Source organism: Saccostrea cucullata, unplaced genomic scaffold (assembly GCF_032062105.1).
Source record: "Saccostrea cucullata isolate Sc308-1 unplaced genomic scaffold, CSIRO_AGI_Scuc_v1 ctg18910, whole genome shotgun sequence".
Lineage (NCBI taxonomy): Eukaryota > Metazoa > Mollusca > Bivalvia > Ostreida > Ostreidae > Saccostrea > Saccostrea cuccullata.
In genome coordinates, this window is record NW_026927737.1 from 8,144 (window position 1) to 26,164 (window position 18,021).

An 18,021-nucleotide genomic window follows, 5' to 3' on the forward strand; every position below is an offset into this window, starting at 1 on the left:
GCTTAATTATTATTGGCAGAATTACGAAATATTTATTCTAAATAGGATAAATTAAAACTTCATGTTTGAATTTGAATCATAATATGTACATTAATCAAAATTGCTTACGCACCACCTAAGAAAATTAACATTTTATCTCTAAAAAATAAATTTGTATGATGTATGTTAATGTTAAATATGTTAAATTTAATGAAAAATAATGCATATTAATGTCCAACTTTAACACAAACACAATGGTAACTGAAGTGTGGCCAACTCTTAAAAAAATTAATAGAATCATGTCTATTCCATTGTAGAAAAAATAATCATTTTTTAAATGTGTGTTATTTCCATTTCTACTGATTAAATATTGCAGTATACCATTTGTATAGAGAATAAGTATTTTTTTCTTTACAAAAAGGTATGTGCATCTAGTATTATGTGCTAAGAATGACTCTGCAAAACAGTAAAGTTTGACGTAAAACATTCTTATTATGAGAAATTACACGTATAGTGTTAATAATTATTCTAAAAAAAATAGCAGCTGTTTATTAAACATGTTTGTTTACTTTCTATATTTGTTAATGAATATTTTAATGAAATATATACACAGGTATATTTTTTTTCATTAGTAAATAATTAAATCAAAAATACTTTTATTATTAGGAGGTCTTTAGAATACATCAGAATGTGATGACTGAGAATTTGACAGAAGTTTCTATATCTAGACGTTTCTTTAATAATATATACATAAGAGTTGTGATCTTAAAAACTTAGAGTTTTAGATTAAAGAAAGATTGAGTCAATATCAGAAACCATCTGATTGTTTTAGCCAATGTGGTATTGTGATTGTTAACAATTGTGTATTTCTAATCTACTTGTTTTTGCTTTTATACAATTTTTTTCTGACTGGGTTTGTTTTAGGTCACAATGATTAAACCATCTGCGGAGTACACTATTCTTCGATCCTGAAGAGTACTTCGAAGATGATTAAACCATTACAGCAATAATTGTTTAATTATATAATTCCCTTTTAAAGCGATACAGCTCATTACTTTTTGCATTTAATTAAGTGCTAGCCAAATACAAAAGAGAAACAGAATTAAAGAGGCTGGGTAGGCAGCCATTTTCTGAATTTTTCGATCTCCTTTAAAAGAAGAGCTCCATATGAAGATATATAAAAATGATCATATTTTAAAACAAAAGTGTATGATTTTTTTCTTTGCCAATAATGGTTGACATCTTAAGATAGCCTACTGTATGGGGGGAAACTAACTCGCGGTGTTAATATTCGTTATATTCATGATGTCGATGAAACCGTGAATTCAAGAAACAGTGAATAAGTTCTCAATAAGTAGAAATAAGGGAGAAAACTTTTATAATATGCCAATTCCACGACTTCACGAAACCGCGACAGTGTCAGAGAAGAGAAAATCGTGAAAATTACAACCCGTGAAATTAAACCCCTTTACAGTATCTAAAAAAGGAGTTAAATCTGGTGGTTAATTTTTGGTAAATTTGTTGACCCCCCCCCCTCCCCCCCTCAGCCTCCTTAAAATGTAAATAAACCATACAAGTCGTATCGATTTAAATTTTTATTTATCTCTTTTAGAGGCCAAAAAGAATATGAATTATGATTTTTTATGGGATAGATATTGCAAGGAAGAAGTCTTATTATATAACCATCAATTTCCTTGTTTTTGTTACTGTTAATTTTACAGAGTGTGATCCAATTTTCCGGATCACCACACTGTGGTTTTCTGAATCCATATCACCACTCTCTTAAACTGATGACGTAGTACGCAAAAGCATGACGTTATTTTTCTTGAGCGTTTAAAAGTCCCTTGTTATTATGCTTTGTTTTATGGATAAATATTATACAATTGATCTTTAAAGTTTTATTCTGTCATATTTAGCTAGTCATAAGGGGGTTTTTAATAAATTTATCATTATAACAGTAACTTGATCCGAAGAGCCGTATCACGTCTCGTTGACAGGCGCGAATCATCTGATGAAACTCGACGCTTCCCGTCTCGTTAGATCTGATGATCCGTGCCTGTCAACTCGATGTGATACGACCCTTCGGATCAAGTTACTGTTATAATAATATTTATGCCTCCTCCTTCCTATACCTCGTTGAGCAAATGTGGGGGTATTTACATTGACTGTTGCATGATTTCCCTTCATTGTATCGAAAACAATGGGGACGAAAAAGCTGGTTCTTAGTATTTTGCCCTTGAACAATTTGACCCCCCAGTTTCTTCATGAGGGCCCGGCTGTACAAAACTTGATCTACATGCCTCCAAGATATTGTGGGGTCCCCTTGCCTGGCCTTCCTAAAGGTAACATCATAATGGAACCAGTCCCCCCCATCTTTCTGAATAGATCTTATCAAATGCATGTAAATAGCTAAGGCCTCTGTGAGGTCCTGATCATTTGGGTTGCTATGTCTTAATACCGAACTAAAAATGCTAAAAGCATCAGTCCACTCTTCAATGCTGATATATTTTTTCTTCTTGTTAGAAGCAAGCCCAACCTTCCCTTTATCTTTGATTGACAAATGAAAGTCTACAAACTCCAATTCTGTAGGGGGATCCAAAATGTCACTCATTTGCACAAATTCCGCTGACAAAATCTTTTCTTTGAGCTTTGCTGTAGCGTATGTATGTAACGGTCTTCCTAAGGGTCTGTACTCAGAATGATTGTTATTACATGTATTACCCTGTCCAGCTGGAAGCTGCTTCCCCATGTCCGTGATGGCTGAAGCTTGGATCTGCTCAATTTGATGAGTTGAACCACCAGAATTCTTATCAACTGTTGGAGGTGGATTGTCCGCTACTTCTGCCTGCAAGTGTTGGTTTGTTAGGACCCCGACCTTCTGTAGCTCAGCCAGTATGTTTTCTGTTACATTTTTCGTAATAGAATTAATGATATCACTATTACTAGTGTCACTTGCACTGTCAGTGTTTGTTTTTCTTTGCACAGTTACTCTTCTCCTTTTCGCTGGAGGCTCCGTCCCTTCTTGCCTCTTCTTTGGACCCATAATTAAGATCTACAATGACAAATCATTCATTAAGCACATGCTAAATAATATTAGCATGCTACTATACATGCCTTAAAATGCATGCCAATTATACAGGTAATGTTACCTGCTAATTTTATATAATAATATATATTTTCTGACAGTAAACTTCATTTAAATGTTATATTTATCTGTCTTCATACTATTATACAACCTTCAAAAAGGCTATCAACATCAAGAAAGGGATATTTGTAACTGAACATGCCTAATGCATGCTAATTGCTAAATCAGAAGTTAAAACCTTTACAGGCAAAAATACTCAAAATATATATACATTATGCTAAGCTATCGAAAGTGAACAACTCTACTTACTCAGTACAGACTGAGCCATAAATTACTTAGCATAAAACAATTGAGCTACTATTTACTCAGCGCAAATGACTGAGCCATTTATTACACAATTTACCCAGTACCAAAATACTGAGCCAAAATTTACTCAGCACCAAGATTGAGCAATAATTTTTTAGCATGAATTAAGTGACCGAGTCAACATATGGTCCCAACAGATGTGTGTTCCAGTAATATAAATATAACATAGACCTGTACAAGCAAGGTATGTATATACATAAATATATATAGAGAGAGAGTGCCTAAACATGTATCTCTCCCTTTGCAAACCCAGAACCACTGAGTATTCAAATGCTATACTGCATTCCTAACATATGATATATGCTTTATTTTACCCCTAAAGTAACAACAAGTTTAACCAAAATGGCAATTACAATTTAGGTGGTAATGAAATACCGTATGGCATGAAGAACAGCTAGTCTAAGACTCCTATAGAACTTCTTAGTTCCTATCACAGAAAGGTGAACACCATCTCCACAGAGAATGGCTAAAGGACTTTGCATCAGCCTCAAGTGACGCCAGAACGTGAGATTAGGATAATCCTCTAACATATCCTTTAACATCTGATTCACAATACGACGCTTAGATTCATACATTTCTACGCTGACTTGTCTTGGTTTAGCCCGGATAAAAAGTTCACAGACAACAATATTCTTAATAAAGCAGAATCTCGATGTCAACGATGAAACCCATTCTATAAGCCTGCATGCAAAGACTTCTGGTCTAACTGCCGTCATAGACATATCGTTCCCACCTAATTGAATCACAATAATGTCCGGTCCGTATGTCCGTAGTTTTTCGATAAACACAGAATCAACTTCCAGTGAATCTAATCTTCCACCGCTAATTCCATAAAAATACACGGTACACAAAGATAAGTCTAGTCCTAAATTATTGAAACATCCTTCAATCTGCCCTAATGAGCGTTCAAGTCGACGTATAAAACTGTGGCCAACAACTAAAACTTTAGCCATGTTTGTAAACAAAGTTCAGTATGGCGGTCACACTCAGCAGTGCGTGAAACAAAACAAAACAATTTAAGTCATTTTTTTTTACCTGAAGAAGTCCCGATTCACTCACATAACATAAAACTGCAACTTCCTCAAACAATGCAGCAACTCTAACACCGTAATAAAACGGCTAAAACAAAAATTTCGTTAAAAAATTTCTTTGTGATGTTGCGCTTCTATCAGGCTAAAGTTACATAAATAAAGGACGCTATCTCTCAGCCAATCAAAATCCAGTATTGTTAAGAGGTAACATACGGGCATTAGCTTTGGTTAAATAATAGAGGCTCCCCACAGGTTACAAAATAAAATATGTACAGTTGTCAGCATAAAATCATTTATTACATAAATTGCATATGTTTATCCGGGAAAACTGAGAGCCGATAAAAGAAAAACATTTCTGTTCAGTAAAAGTGTTAGGAATTCCAACTATCCCCTCTAACCTCTCTCACCCAAACATATATATTGACGCTTGCTTTGTTCACATAAGAGAAAGTCATAATCATTCATATAGTTTTCAAAAACAATTTGTTTCAATTTATAAATTTCCAGCTTTATTTTTGGATCAATATAAGGAAAACAAATCCTTATATTTACCTGGATCGTCACGTGCAGGAAAATATAACAATGTATTTCTTTCACATAGTGGATCCCAGCCAATCAGAAAGATCGGAATATAAAATTAATTTTTAGAGGAAGACTTTCATATGATTGTGATTTACCACAAAGAGTGATAACCAAGTCACGGTCAGTTTAAATATTGCAAGTGCTTGACCTTAATCGCTTTGGAGCAAGTGCTCAATTACATTTTTGTTAGAAAAATAAAATTATTTTATTCTAAAATACCCCCAAACGATGATTCATCGTATTATAAATGTAAGATGCATTAAATTTATGTAATATGTCGAGGTATTGGGTGTATAATCACTCCTCTCTTTTGACCTCAGAGTCTGCATAATTAAAATTAACACTTATATATTTTTATACGATGAAACTCATGTAATAAAAAAGGAAATGGCTTATTTCACGTTATAAGTTTATATCCTTTATACAAGTATAACGTGTTCTTTATTTAAAAGTAGTTTTGTTGATGTGCCCTTCTAATATTTTTCCATATTAAAATATTAAAGTCAACAAATTGAATAGTTCTTAGTTAAATAAGGTCTCATCTCCGCTAATTCATCCCTCATTCCATAGACAATACAAATTGTAAACATCCCATGTCAGTCACACTACCCGGAAGTACCGGTTATTATGTTTCATCCAATATGTACTACACTGTAATACATTGTATACATAATACATAAAAAAAGAAACACAAACTCAATCTACGCACCAGTGGCACTTAAACAATTGTACATGTAATACTAAATGTAGGTAAAGTTTGTTTTAAAACCAATTGTATCATGAAGTACACAATTTGTGTTAGTTTTTATGTAAAAAAAAAAAAAGAATGTATCAAATTAAAGATAGCAATTTTACAGCAAAACCGCTACTGCCTTACGTAGATCTATTTCCTTTTAATAACACAGAACATAATTTTGTATTTATTCTGATTTTGATCGGTTACATTTACTCTTGTTATTCAGTATAACTTTATGAACGTGAGTTTCATGTTTCCTATACATATCCTTAATTCGTAAGATATACTGACGAGTTCGTAAAGGGATACAATTATGCAGAATTATCAAATCACTTATTTCCCTCTAATTACTTCTAATATGTTAATTGATAGTATTATTTTACACTAATACTTCACAATTAAGGACTACTGCAGGCAAGATATACCATGAGTAATTCCGATTGTAAGTTTCTGTTTTAATATGCATAATTTTGGTATACAAAAATGATTCTAAAATACCTTATATGATTTTGTTGAAAAATATTTGAATTAAATCAAAGACAATTTAAGTTATTCTTTATTCGTATAAGTTTTCTATACCGTTATCATACAGCTATTCATGCTAATTATGAAATAAATTTTGGAAAAGTGAAAAAAAAAATATTTGTGCATAATTTCTCTGAAACAGTTGTCGGACACATTGATGTATGGAAAATGTAGTGTTTACTTTGACAAATTACGTTTGTCTGATTAAATTCTTATGACGTATGTCTGATTAAATACCTTTCCTTTTAAAGAAATTTATGAGAAAAATCCATAAACTTTTTATGAAGACATTAAAATATTTTTTTGTTAAAGTTTTATCATATTCCAACCCATATTCTCATCCTGAGAAAACTATTAAAATTATTCTTTAGCTCTCTCTTATTTTTTTTTTTTTAAATTTATGACTGAATTATTTTTACTATAGTAAGGTACTAAAATTTAAAATGAATGGTTTTTCCTCAAAACTCTACGGTATAAATGAACTAACTATGAAATAACGTGATCGCTTATGACTAAACAAGCAATTTATGGTCACGTGAATATAACATGTACTTTTTAACTTATATGATAATGTGGGGGTCTTAATAAATTGATCTATTGCAAGGGCATACCCTCAATGGATCATAGTAAGCTTTTAAAATTCAACTCTAGAAATATTAATTTATCTGAAAAGTGCTACAATCCTGAAGAAATCTTGAAAATAATTCAATTATATCAATATTTCATGCAGTTGAGAAGCAAAAATACAGATTTTGGTCATACAAATATAATTTTAACAACGGAATTGCAGAATTTAGATAGGATCGCAGCACTTTTCAGAAATTGCAGTACTTATTGAAAATATTTATAAGCTAAACTTGGAATTTTAACTTGTTTTTGCCCTTGCACTAGTGATATTTATAGATAACATCAATACTGCAATACTGCTTGTGCTAAAATCACAAGTCTAATCGTCCTCAGTATGTAGTTATTAACCATAATTACAATAATCTGATATAAATAATGTATTAAAAATAATAGCCATCCCGATTATGAATACATTTTTATTATAAAATATTGTCGATATTTCCATTGTGCACCCTAACTGCACTGCGCACGAGTGGATAAGCGTTTTATTATACTGATGTTTATTATAATTTCTGAGTATAGTATTTTTGTAAGTGTTAAATCCAGATGATATTACAATGCTACTGACGTTATCATTATGACATCATCAGTCTATGAAGATTTATCGCTAAAAATAAAAAATTGCATGAAAATTTTCCGAGGGGTTGTTAGCAAAAATTATACGCCTGGGTATACCTTTCTATGCGTTAAATTTTTCAGACTATGAAAAATAGTTATTTTATCTTCTTAACGCTATAAAGTGAACATTTAAACAGAATTATAATTAAACAAAATATAAATTGCGCTTTCTTTGATATAGCTTCATTTTAGCTTTTTGAAGTAAGTTTAATTACATCTTGCTAAAAATAAATTACCAGAAAACAAATCACTAAATTTGCGTCTCGCTAGAATTTCCACTTTTACAGTATATAAAATACCAGTGTTTTTACTCCTACACATGTATCTGATTTCATAATGATGTATGATAAATATTAATAATTTCTAGATTTGTTTAACATTATGATAATGTATTCATGTTTTTTCTCTTCAAGTATGAAAACATTCAATAAATATCATGAAATGAAATACCGATCCGGGAACTCCTTTCACTCCCTATGAGGTATCTACAAAGGGCTTCTGCGATTGTGTTGCAACAAAACATGTTGTAAATGTCACTGACAATAAATAAAATTACTTTATAAGAATAAATGTATAATACATGTAACATAAAATTTAAACTTGTATTACATATTTTTTTTAAATTTACATGAATGCAAAGATATAGGCATTGAAAAGCAAAAGAACACGAAGAACCCCAAAACATGTTTATGTTATTGACAATAAATATATCAGCTTTTAAAAAAAACGTAAATAAGAAGAATACAATAAAAGTTGAAATTGTACGACATACGAGGTTTGATAGATAGGTTTGCGAGCGCGTTATTTCTATGAAACAGTTTAAACCCTCTACAAAAAAATTTCTAATAGATATAAAAAGATTTGTTTTTTTCACATGATCCTTGAAAATATACAGCTATTAATATTAAAATGATGGAACATACTGCACAGACCATGCTTCTTTCTCGCACGTTAACATTACGTAAACTTTTTTTAAAAAAATTAATAGTTGCACAGTTGTAGACAAAAAAAATTGTGACATTTTATCTGTTGCTACAGTACTCAAGTGGTGAAAATTAAATTGGTGTGTACCGGTACATGGTTGTTTTATAACCGTTTATATATAATCAATGCGTAAAAACAAAGCCAAGAATGGGAACACTTCGTTGAACATTATGGCGCACTGAGCTACTGAAAATTGCTTACGCATACAGATGATAAAAGTATTTAGATGGTAGTAGCTTTATAAGAAAGGAAGGATTAACATTTTTAATGATCAGCTTCCGCGATATCTAAGTATATCTCCTATCGCATGTACATGTAAGTTGCACCTTTGGATTTTTGCACTATTTCCACGCCTGATCGCTTAACACTTTACAAATTTCAAAATTGTTATGCAAAATAAACTGAATCCTCGAGTCATAGAAACATTACGTTACTATTTCCCCGCAAGCACTTTCTAGCAGGGTACAAGTTTCTCTAAAGTTTAGCGTAAATAATATCATGACGTAATATTTTGAGATTAAGCAAGTATGAAATAGTTGGAATTTTGTAATAGATTGAAGATTTAATGAACTTTTTAAAGTGCGTTAAAATGCGTGATTGAAGGGAAACGGTAAATGCGTGATTTTGCGTCAGAAATAGGAAATGGTATATGCGTTAAAATGCGTGACTGCGGGGAAAAGGGTTAAGGAAGCTCTAAACATCAAGAGAAACTGTTTTTGGACTTGGAGAAAAATATATAAAAAGATATGCACATTGAGACTTTTTCATTCATTAAGAACATAGGGTACGAGCCTAATTTCTGCAGGCAAAATGTTCAAAGACAATGGACTATTTGTTAGGAGAAATCACCGTTGTTTTCTTACAATAGGAAAATTAATGAAAATAATTAATTAAATTTCTTACTCTTGGTCTTATATCATGCTAAAAATATTTTAATCTATTATACATTATGTAATTAACGGTAAATAATGATTTCTTTAACTTTACATCAAAGGCAGATCACTCTAACTGCATAAAACTATCCAATAATTAGAGCTCTTTAGTGTGCAGTGTTTAGAGCGTCCTTAACAGCAAATACATTTATTTTAAGATCTCACTAATATCAAAAACAACACAAAAGGTACTAAAAAAGTAATATGCCTTGATATATGTAACTATCTTATAAGTAGAAAACAGACGTGAAAAGTTTGAAGAAATGAATGATAATTAGAACAAAAAAAAAACGGGTTTGAACTCCGGTAGCCATATCACTTAACGTCAAGTGATTGCTTTGTGAATCCTGTGACCACATAGATGAAACCGCTGTAAATTTTCAAAATTTTAGTTAATGGACTTGATTTTTTACATACTAATAAACAAATGATAGGATTTTAATCTGACATAGGTCATACAGTATACAAAGGTTTTTTTTGTAAATCGTTGTGCCCGGGAACTTTTCTAACAACCCTTGTATTTATTAAATTTTCATGTAGGTGAGGAAATAGGCATTGAACAAGAGGCCCATGGGCCTTATAGGTCACCTGAGCATCATGCAACGACTTTCAAATGATTGAATTTGGTTCATGTTTTAAGCTAGATGCTATGGCATTCACAATTCTGAAAGAGGCACCATTTCTAATCATAATTATACACTTAGCAATTGTTTAGTTTGTTTACTTAATATGGATAAGCAGGGTAGGGGAACAAAAATGTATGTCAACTAATCAGTAATATTCATCAATAATCAGGAGTGCTCCCACCACATATGAACCCCTGACCCTAGGTCTATACATTGCACAATTTTTGAAAAGGCATACTTGCTTATCAAAAATGTTTGATTAATACCAAGGAGCAGATTTCAAACAATTCTTTTTCAGTACATAAGTATAGCCCCCCCCCCCCCTCCCCATTTTGGTATCTCAGACCCAGGGGCCTTGAAATTTACAATTCTGGAAGAAGAGCCCATCCCATCATAACTATGTTAATAGTTCATTCTGCTTATTACCCAGGAGTAGAGAAACAGATTTTCATAGATGTAATGTATTTTCATCATATAATCATTATACAGCCACATCCTAACACCATAACCCCTGACCCTGGGGCCATAAAATTCACAATTTTAGGTAGAAGCATTCTTGCTCATCTTAACTATGTCCTTAAATAGATAATTCAATACTCAGAAGCAGAGAAGAAGATTTTCAAAGATTTATTGCATTTTCACTATATAATCAATTGAGCCCCACCCTAACACCAGAACCGCTGACCCTAGGGCCATGAATTTCACAATTTTGGTAGAGGCACTCTTGCTCATCATAATTATGTACTTAGTTAGTTTATCAAATACTCAGGAATAGAGAAGAAGATTTTCAAAGATTTAATGCATTTTCTCTATATAATCAATAGAGCCCCGCCCTAACACCATAACCCCTGACCTTGGGGCCATAAAATTCACAATTTTGGTAGAGGCACTTTTGCTCATCATAACTATGAACTTTATTAGTTTATCTAAAACCCAAAAGCAGAGAGGAAGATTTTCTAAGAATTAATGCATTTTCACTATATAATCAATAGAGCCCCACCCTAACACCAGAACCCCTTACCCTGGGGCCATGGATTTCACAATTTTGGTAGAGGCACTCTTGCTCATCATAACTATGAACTTTATTAGTTTATTTAATACTCAGGAACAGAGAAGAAGATTTTCAAAGAAACAATGCATTTTCACTATATAATTAATAGAGCCCCGCCCTAACACCATAACCCCTGACCCTGGGGCCATAAAATTCACAATTTTGGTAGAGGCACTCTTGCTCATCATAACTATGAACTTAATTAGTTTATTTAATACTCAGGAACAGAGAAGAAGATTTTCAAAGAAATAATGCATTTTCACTATATAATCAATAGGGCCCCGCCCTAACACCAGAACCCCTGACCCTGGGGCTATGAATTTCACAATTTTGGTAAAGGACTCAATGCTGATTACAATCATACCAACAGTTTGACTGCTTGATGTCTGGGAGTAAAGAAGAAGATTTTTAAAGATTGCACTAATTTTAGTGGTTTTTGCCCCACCCCCCAGGCCCCAGGGGGGCAGGGACCACGAAATTCACAATTTTTGTTTCCCTTTACCCATAGATGCTATATGCCAAAATTGGTTGAAATTGGTTCAGTGGTTTCAGAGAAGAAGCTGAAAATGTTTAAATGTTAACGCACGACGCACAACGCACGACGGACGACGGACGACGACGGACAAAAACGGATAGCAATAGGTCACCTGAGTTTACTCAGGTGACCTAATAAAAGAAGAACATGGAGATCCAAGAAAAATGGATGTAAATGATAATAAATAGATTAACTTAAAAAAATATGAATATATGAATACATGGACCATAAAAGTTGTATGATATATATCTTATATTTACATCTAAATGAAGAGCTAGGCATTGAAAAGAATAACATGTAGAACCTTTATTGTATATTATTGAAAATTTGTTTACGGTGTGACCGTAGGGGCGATTGCAGTAATAACATCGAAATCACACTTGCAGCATTTATGGGCTAATTCAAATATCGAGTCGCACGAGACATCTCGACTACCTGTGACGTCACATGGCGTAACGGAGCTATTCGGAGCTTACGGAGACAGCCGAGCGTCTAGATGAAAAAATAGATCAAGTACAATTTTTGACAAATGACATTGAAAAGTGTTTTCTTGTTGCTTTTAAGATTTCAACAAACAGAAAACCTTTCATTTTTTATGTTATTTATCGATTTGCCTTTATTGCATGAAATCCTTGTACCAAAGGAATTCTCGGAAAGTTTCACAAAATAATTGCTTGACGTATGTACGGATTTTATTTCGAATGTCTTCTGTTCTATTCTATTCTTCTGTTCTATTGAGCTCGTTACGCTCGCTATAAAATATCAATAGATAAAATTGTAAAACATATTTATATTATTTACATGTAGTTGAAGAGCTAGATGTTAAAGAGAAGAAGAACTCAGAAAATCCCTCAAAATGTTGTATGTTATTGACCTATAGCAAAGGCATAAATTAGCAATATAATATGGAAGCATCCTCAGGAAGTGGACATTCATGTTTTTTCAAATCATCACCCACTGGGGTAGGGCAGGGCCATAACATTGAATCCAAGTTTTACATAGAAGCACGCAGAAAATTTTTTTTTAAATTCTTCTTTTCAGGAATAGCAAAGCCATGTTTAGTCTTGTTCATAGTGTAGATTCAATTTTGTTCAAGTCCTGGCCCCTGGGGGTAGGGTGGGGCCACAATGTAAGTTCAAATGTAAAGGGCAATAAATCCACAGGTAGTCAAATTAATGTTTTTTTCCTAGCTACATTGCTCAGGTGAGCGATGTAGCCCATGGGCCTCTTGTTTTTCAATCACTACTGACTGTGAAATTTAAATCAAAACAAACCAAGTGGTAACTCCATAGTGAATATCAATATCAACCTTATAAAATACCATAAAAGCTAAAAGTTTGTAATATATTTACTATATATTTACATATAGGTGGAGAACTAGATGTTAAAAAGAAGGAGACCACAGAGAACCCAAAAACAGGTAAATTATTGACAAACAACTTGATGAAACAAGAATATCAGGAGTCTCGTTTAAAGTTTTCATTTCGGAAGTTCTATTGTCAATGCAACGGCCACGTAAGCAAATTCATCATTAAGTCAAATGCTGACTGACGTTTTCCATTCTAATTATTAGTCTATCTTTTCTACACTTTCCTACACTGAATTGACGTAGGATTTTTCCCGTAGTTTTCGATCACGACAAGGAGCACACGGCTGGTGTGACCGGTCAGCAGGGGATACGCACTTCTCAATGGCACCTCATCCCACCTCTGATGTTTCGGAGGTCCGTGTTTGCTCTGCTCCTATTTTGTATTGTTTTATGAACTTAGATATTGAATACTGTCCGTTATCTCCATATCTTTATATCTCGTGTATTTACATATCTAGATGAAGATTGATTACCCATTATACATAAATTATCCCATGGTTCCCACTGGTTCCCTGGCATACTATACTAACTAGACAGTGATTCCTTATATTTCCATTTCATTGTGATATAAAATTGTAGATTCTGACTTTAAACATGTAGACATAGATTTACATTACACGAGGATTCCCATCCCAATTTCAATAGGCCTCGATCACTAACGTCAAACACAACGGCAGCCGCACGAGATTTATGTGCATATTTGGCATCCTTAGCGTCAGAATCAGGGAGAGATGCGCACGAGTTTTGCATGCATATAAGGCCTCCTTAGCTCCTGATCTATTGACTTGCCTAACTTACATTCCGGTAGAATTATCAAGAAATTAACTCCGCTTACTTTCAAAGAGTTATCACTGAGAGATTAATTAGAAATGGAATTATATATTGTTTAACGTCCCTCTCGAGAATTTTCCACTCATATGGAGACGTCACTGTATGCCAGTGAAGGGCTTCAAATTTAGACTTTACTCGGCACGTAGGGCATTGAGCAGTGAGGGTTCTTTATAATGCCAGCGCCTACCGTGACACTGGACCTACGTTTGTAAGGTCATATCCCAAAGACCCATGACTTTCACTTCTGATGCCGGGTGCTTGGCTTATGCTATGTTCCCACTATCACGATTGGCGCCACGATTGAGATCGGGGACTCGAACGTGGACAAATCGTAGTTCTCGTATCAAACCGAAACAAATCTTGTGTTCACTCGTGACTATCGTGTTGATCGTGAAATTTTTTTTGACTGTCAAAAATTTTTCTACGATTAACACGATTAGATTTTAATCGTTATCATCGCAGCAAATCGCATTACATCGTAACTAACCCCAGCTGCATCGTAAGTAAACGTAACTAATCTGGCTTGTATATCGTGATCATCGGGATCGATCTCGGAAAGGACAGACATCCCGCTGAATGGCGATTCGTTGCGATATCTCACGTTCTGTCACTATCTGTGACGCTTTGCGTGGCAATCTGCTCACGTGCTGACACGGTTCTTTCCCGCTCAAAGACGATTTGATACGGACGTATAAGAGTAAACGCCATTAGACACGAGTGTTAACGTTTTGTTGCGGACAATCACGCTATATTACGAGTACTTCAGCTTGCAAAAATAACGGGAAAATTGAACGCGTTTCTTTCCCGATTGAAAAAAAAAATGTCTGAGTTTTGGAAAAATATTTTAAAGATGCCACATAAAACAGGTACAAAATAGAAAGAGGGGAGTTCCTACCTTCTTCTGAACTTGAACCCGTTCCATTCGAGGCAACATCAGTGAAAATAAGATAAGAAATAGTTATATACTGCTCTTTTACTCTACTTTGACAGCAATAACATATGACCATAGTTACACTACAAACACCACGTTTATGAAGTTGTCATCAACCTTTACTTCTGCCATTATTATTGATTGTATGTTTATGTTTTGTTTAATTTCAAGAGATTAAATATAAAGGACTCAGTATAGCCAGATTTTTATATGTCTGTCGGGGTACAATCGTAGCTCAAAGCGTGTTCTATCTTGATCCTGATCGTGAAAGACATTGCAATGAACGTGTTATTCTATCGTACATTAGCGCAAGAGTGCGCAATGAACGTATTATATCGTATGAATAGGTATTAAAACGTAGGAGATCCTCCTTAATCGAAAACTAGGATCGTGATATTCGTGACAGATCGAGGTCCTTTTTCGATTAAATCTTGATAATCCTATTGAAACGTAATTCATCTTATCCGAACGGTAGTCAGATCGTCAGAGATCGCATCACATGAAATTTATCCATCGCGGGCATAGCGCATAAAAGCGTAACGAAACGTATGAAAACGCACCTATACGCATCTCTTCGTATCTTGGCATAAAATTCAATAAAAACTCCGCGATCAGCTACGATTGATCTATCGTGACGTGCGTAACTGACCGCACGACAGTGGGAACGTAGCATTAGGAACAGTCAAGACCTATTTATACGTAGTAGGTTTGACGCAGCATCTGGAACGAGAGTCGAACCTCGACCACCCGATCACGAAGCGAACACTCCACCACTAGGTCACTGTGAACGGTTTCTTGGCGAAGAATAGAGCATGTTATTGACAAATAATATATTAATAAGAAGTATATATAAAATACAATTTTATATTTCTATTTTATTTACCTATAGGTGAAGAACTAGATGTTGAAGAGAAGAAGATAGATAACCCGAAAACATGTATGCTATTGACAATAAATATATTAAATAAAGAAAATATATATATATATATATAAAACTATAAATTAGTTTAAATTGCATGACATACAGTAAATCCTGATTATTTTAACGTCGATTTTATTTTGCAAATTCGGGTCAAAATGCTGTTGATTAATTTTTACGTTTTAAAATTTTCCAAATGACCACTGCTTTGTTTACATTTTATTATTGGTGATTTATTTTTAAGAAAATTATTTGTGCGAATGTAATCAACTCGCAAAGAACTTTATTCGGTAATAACCAATATTTGCCCCCCAAAATCAAACTTTGATGGAGATATATTTAATGAAGTTCTTAAACATGGTAGTATATGCTGACTTCAAAGCACTAAATATTTTAATAAGTAATGACGCCATATGTACGTAATGACGTCACAAACATGACGTAGATTTAAGTTTTTTGTAAATTTTACAGAAAAATGTACATATTTCGTCGATATTTTGAGTAAAGGTCACCGAGCGCATGTGTGTTTAGGATCAATATTTTGATATAACGTGTAGAATGATAATATCAATGATATATGTCGATATTGTTCCTGAACAAACTTGCCCTCTATAAATTTTAAAGCTAAAATTGTTGAAATTTTTCAATTTTGTCCTCTTTCTGAAAAAAGTTATACAAGAGGCCCAGGGGCCACAGCGCTCACCTGAGCACATCAGGCTTGAATTTACTCCCACCCCCCACCCCCCTCCAAGCGTTCATCATTTGAACAAACTAGAATCTACACTACCTGAGAATGATTCGATATAAATATCACTAATCATAGCTTTGAAGTACTTGTAAAGAAGATTTTAAAAGGTTTCCCTATATATCCCTAAGTAGAACTTGGGTCAGCCATTTTGGCCCCACCCTATCCCCAGGGGTCATGATTTGAACAAATTTAAATCTGCACTACCTGAGAATGATTTTACATGAGTTTTATCTTTCCTGGCCCAGTGGTTCTGGAGAAGAAGATTTTTAAAAATTTTTCCTATATATATTCCTATGTAAAACTTGGGTCGGCCATTTTGGCCCCACCCTTGCCCCAGGGGTCATGATTTGAACAAACTTGTATCTACACTACCTGAGGGTGATTCCACATGAGTTTCATCTTTCCTGGCCCAGTGGTTCTGGAGAAGAAGATTTTTAAAGATTTTTCCTATATATTCCTATGTAAAACTTGGGTCGGCCATTTTGGCCCCACCCTTGCCCCTGGGGTCATGATTTGAACAAATTTGAATCCACACTACCTAAGGATGATTCCACATGAGTTTTATCTTTCCTGGCCCAGTGGTTCTGGAGAAGAAAATATTTAAAGATTTTTCCTATATATTCCTATGTAAAACTTGGGTCGGCCATTTTGGCCCCACCCTTGCCCCAGGGGTCATGATTTGAACAAACTTGTATCTAGACTACCTGAGAATGATTCCACATGAGTTTCATCTTTCCTGTCCTAGTGGTTCTGGAGAAGAAGATTTTTAAAGATTTTCCCCATATATTCCTATGTAAAACTAGGTCGGCCATTTTGGTCCCACCCTTGCCCTAGGGGTCATGATTTGAACAAACTAGAATCTACACTACCTGAGGATGATTCCACATGAATTTCATCTTTCCTGGCCCAGTGGTTCTGGAGAAGAAGATTTTTAAAGATTTTTCCTATATATTCCTATGTAAAACTTGGGTAGGCCATTTTGGCACCACCCTTGCCCTAGGGGTCATGATTTGAACAAACTAGAATCTACACTACCTGAGGATGATTCCACGTGAGTTTCATCTTTCCTGTCTTAGTGGTTCTTGAGAAGAAGATTTTTCTTATATATTCCTATGTAAAACTAGGGTCGACCATTTTGGCCCCACCCTTGCCCCGGGGGTCATGATTTGAACAAACTTAAATCTGCTCTACCTGAGGATAATTCCACATGAGTTTCATCTTTCCTGGCCCAGTGGTTATGGAGAAGAAGATTTTTAAAGATTTTCCTATACATTCCTATGTAAAACTTGGGTCGGCCATTTTGGCCCCACCCTTGCCCCAGGGGTCATGATTTGAACAAATTTGAATCCACACTACCTGAGGATGATTCCACATGAGTTTCATCTTTCCTGGCCCAGTGGTTATAGAGAAGAAGATTTTTAAAGATTTTTCTTATATATTCCTACGCAAAACTTGGGTCGGCCATTTTGGCCCCACCCTTGCCCCGGGGGTCATGATTTGAACAAACTTGAATCCACTCTACCTGAGGATGATTCCACATGAGTTT

The 18,021-nt window shown here is 34.2% G+C and overlaps 1 protein-coding gene across 1 annotated transcript; it reads right to left on the reverse strand.

Annotated features, from left to right (window-relative positions):
* Positions 1 to 2,119: 2,119 nt before the first annotated feature.
* On the reverse strand, positions 2,120 to 4,765 carry LOC134275411 (uncharacterized). Its single transcript, XM_062757693.1, has 2 exons — positions 3,806 to 4,765; positions 2,120 to 3,031 (listed from the first exon to the last, which is right to left on the reverse strand). The coding sequence occupies exons 1-2, from the start codon at positions 4,381 to 4,383 to the stop codon at positions 3,025 to 3,027; spliced, it is 585 nt and encodes a 194-aa protein (XP_062613677.1). The 5' UTR covers positions 4,384 to 4,765; the 3' UTR covers positions 2,120 to 3,024.
* Between the last annotated feature and the right edge of the window lie 13,256 nt (positions 4,766 to 18,021).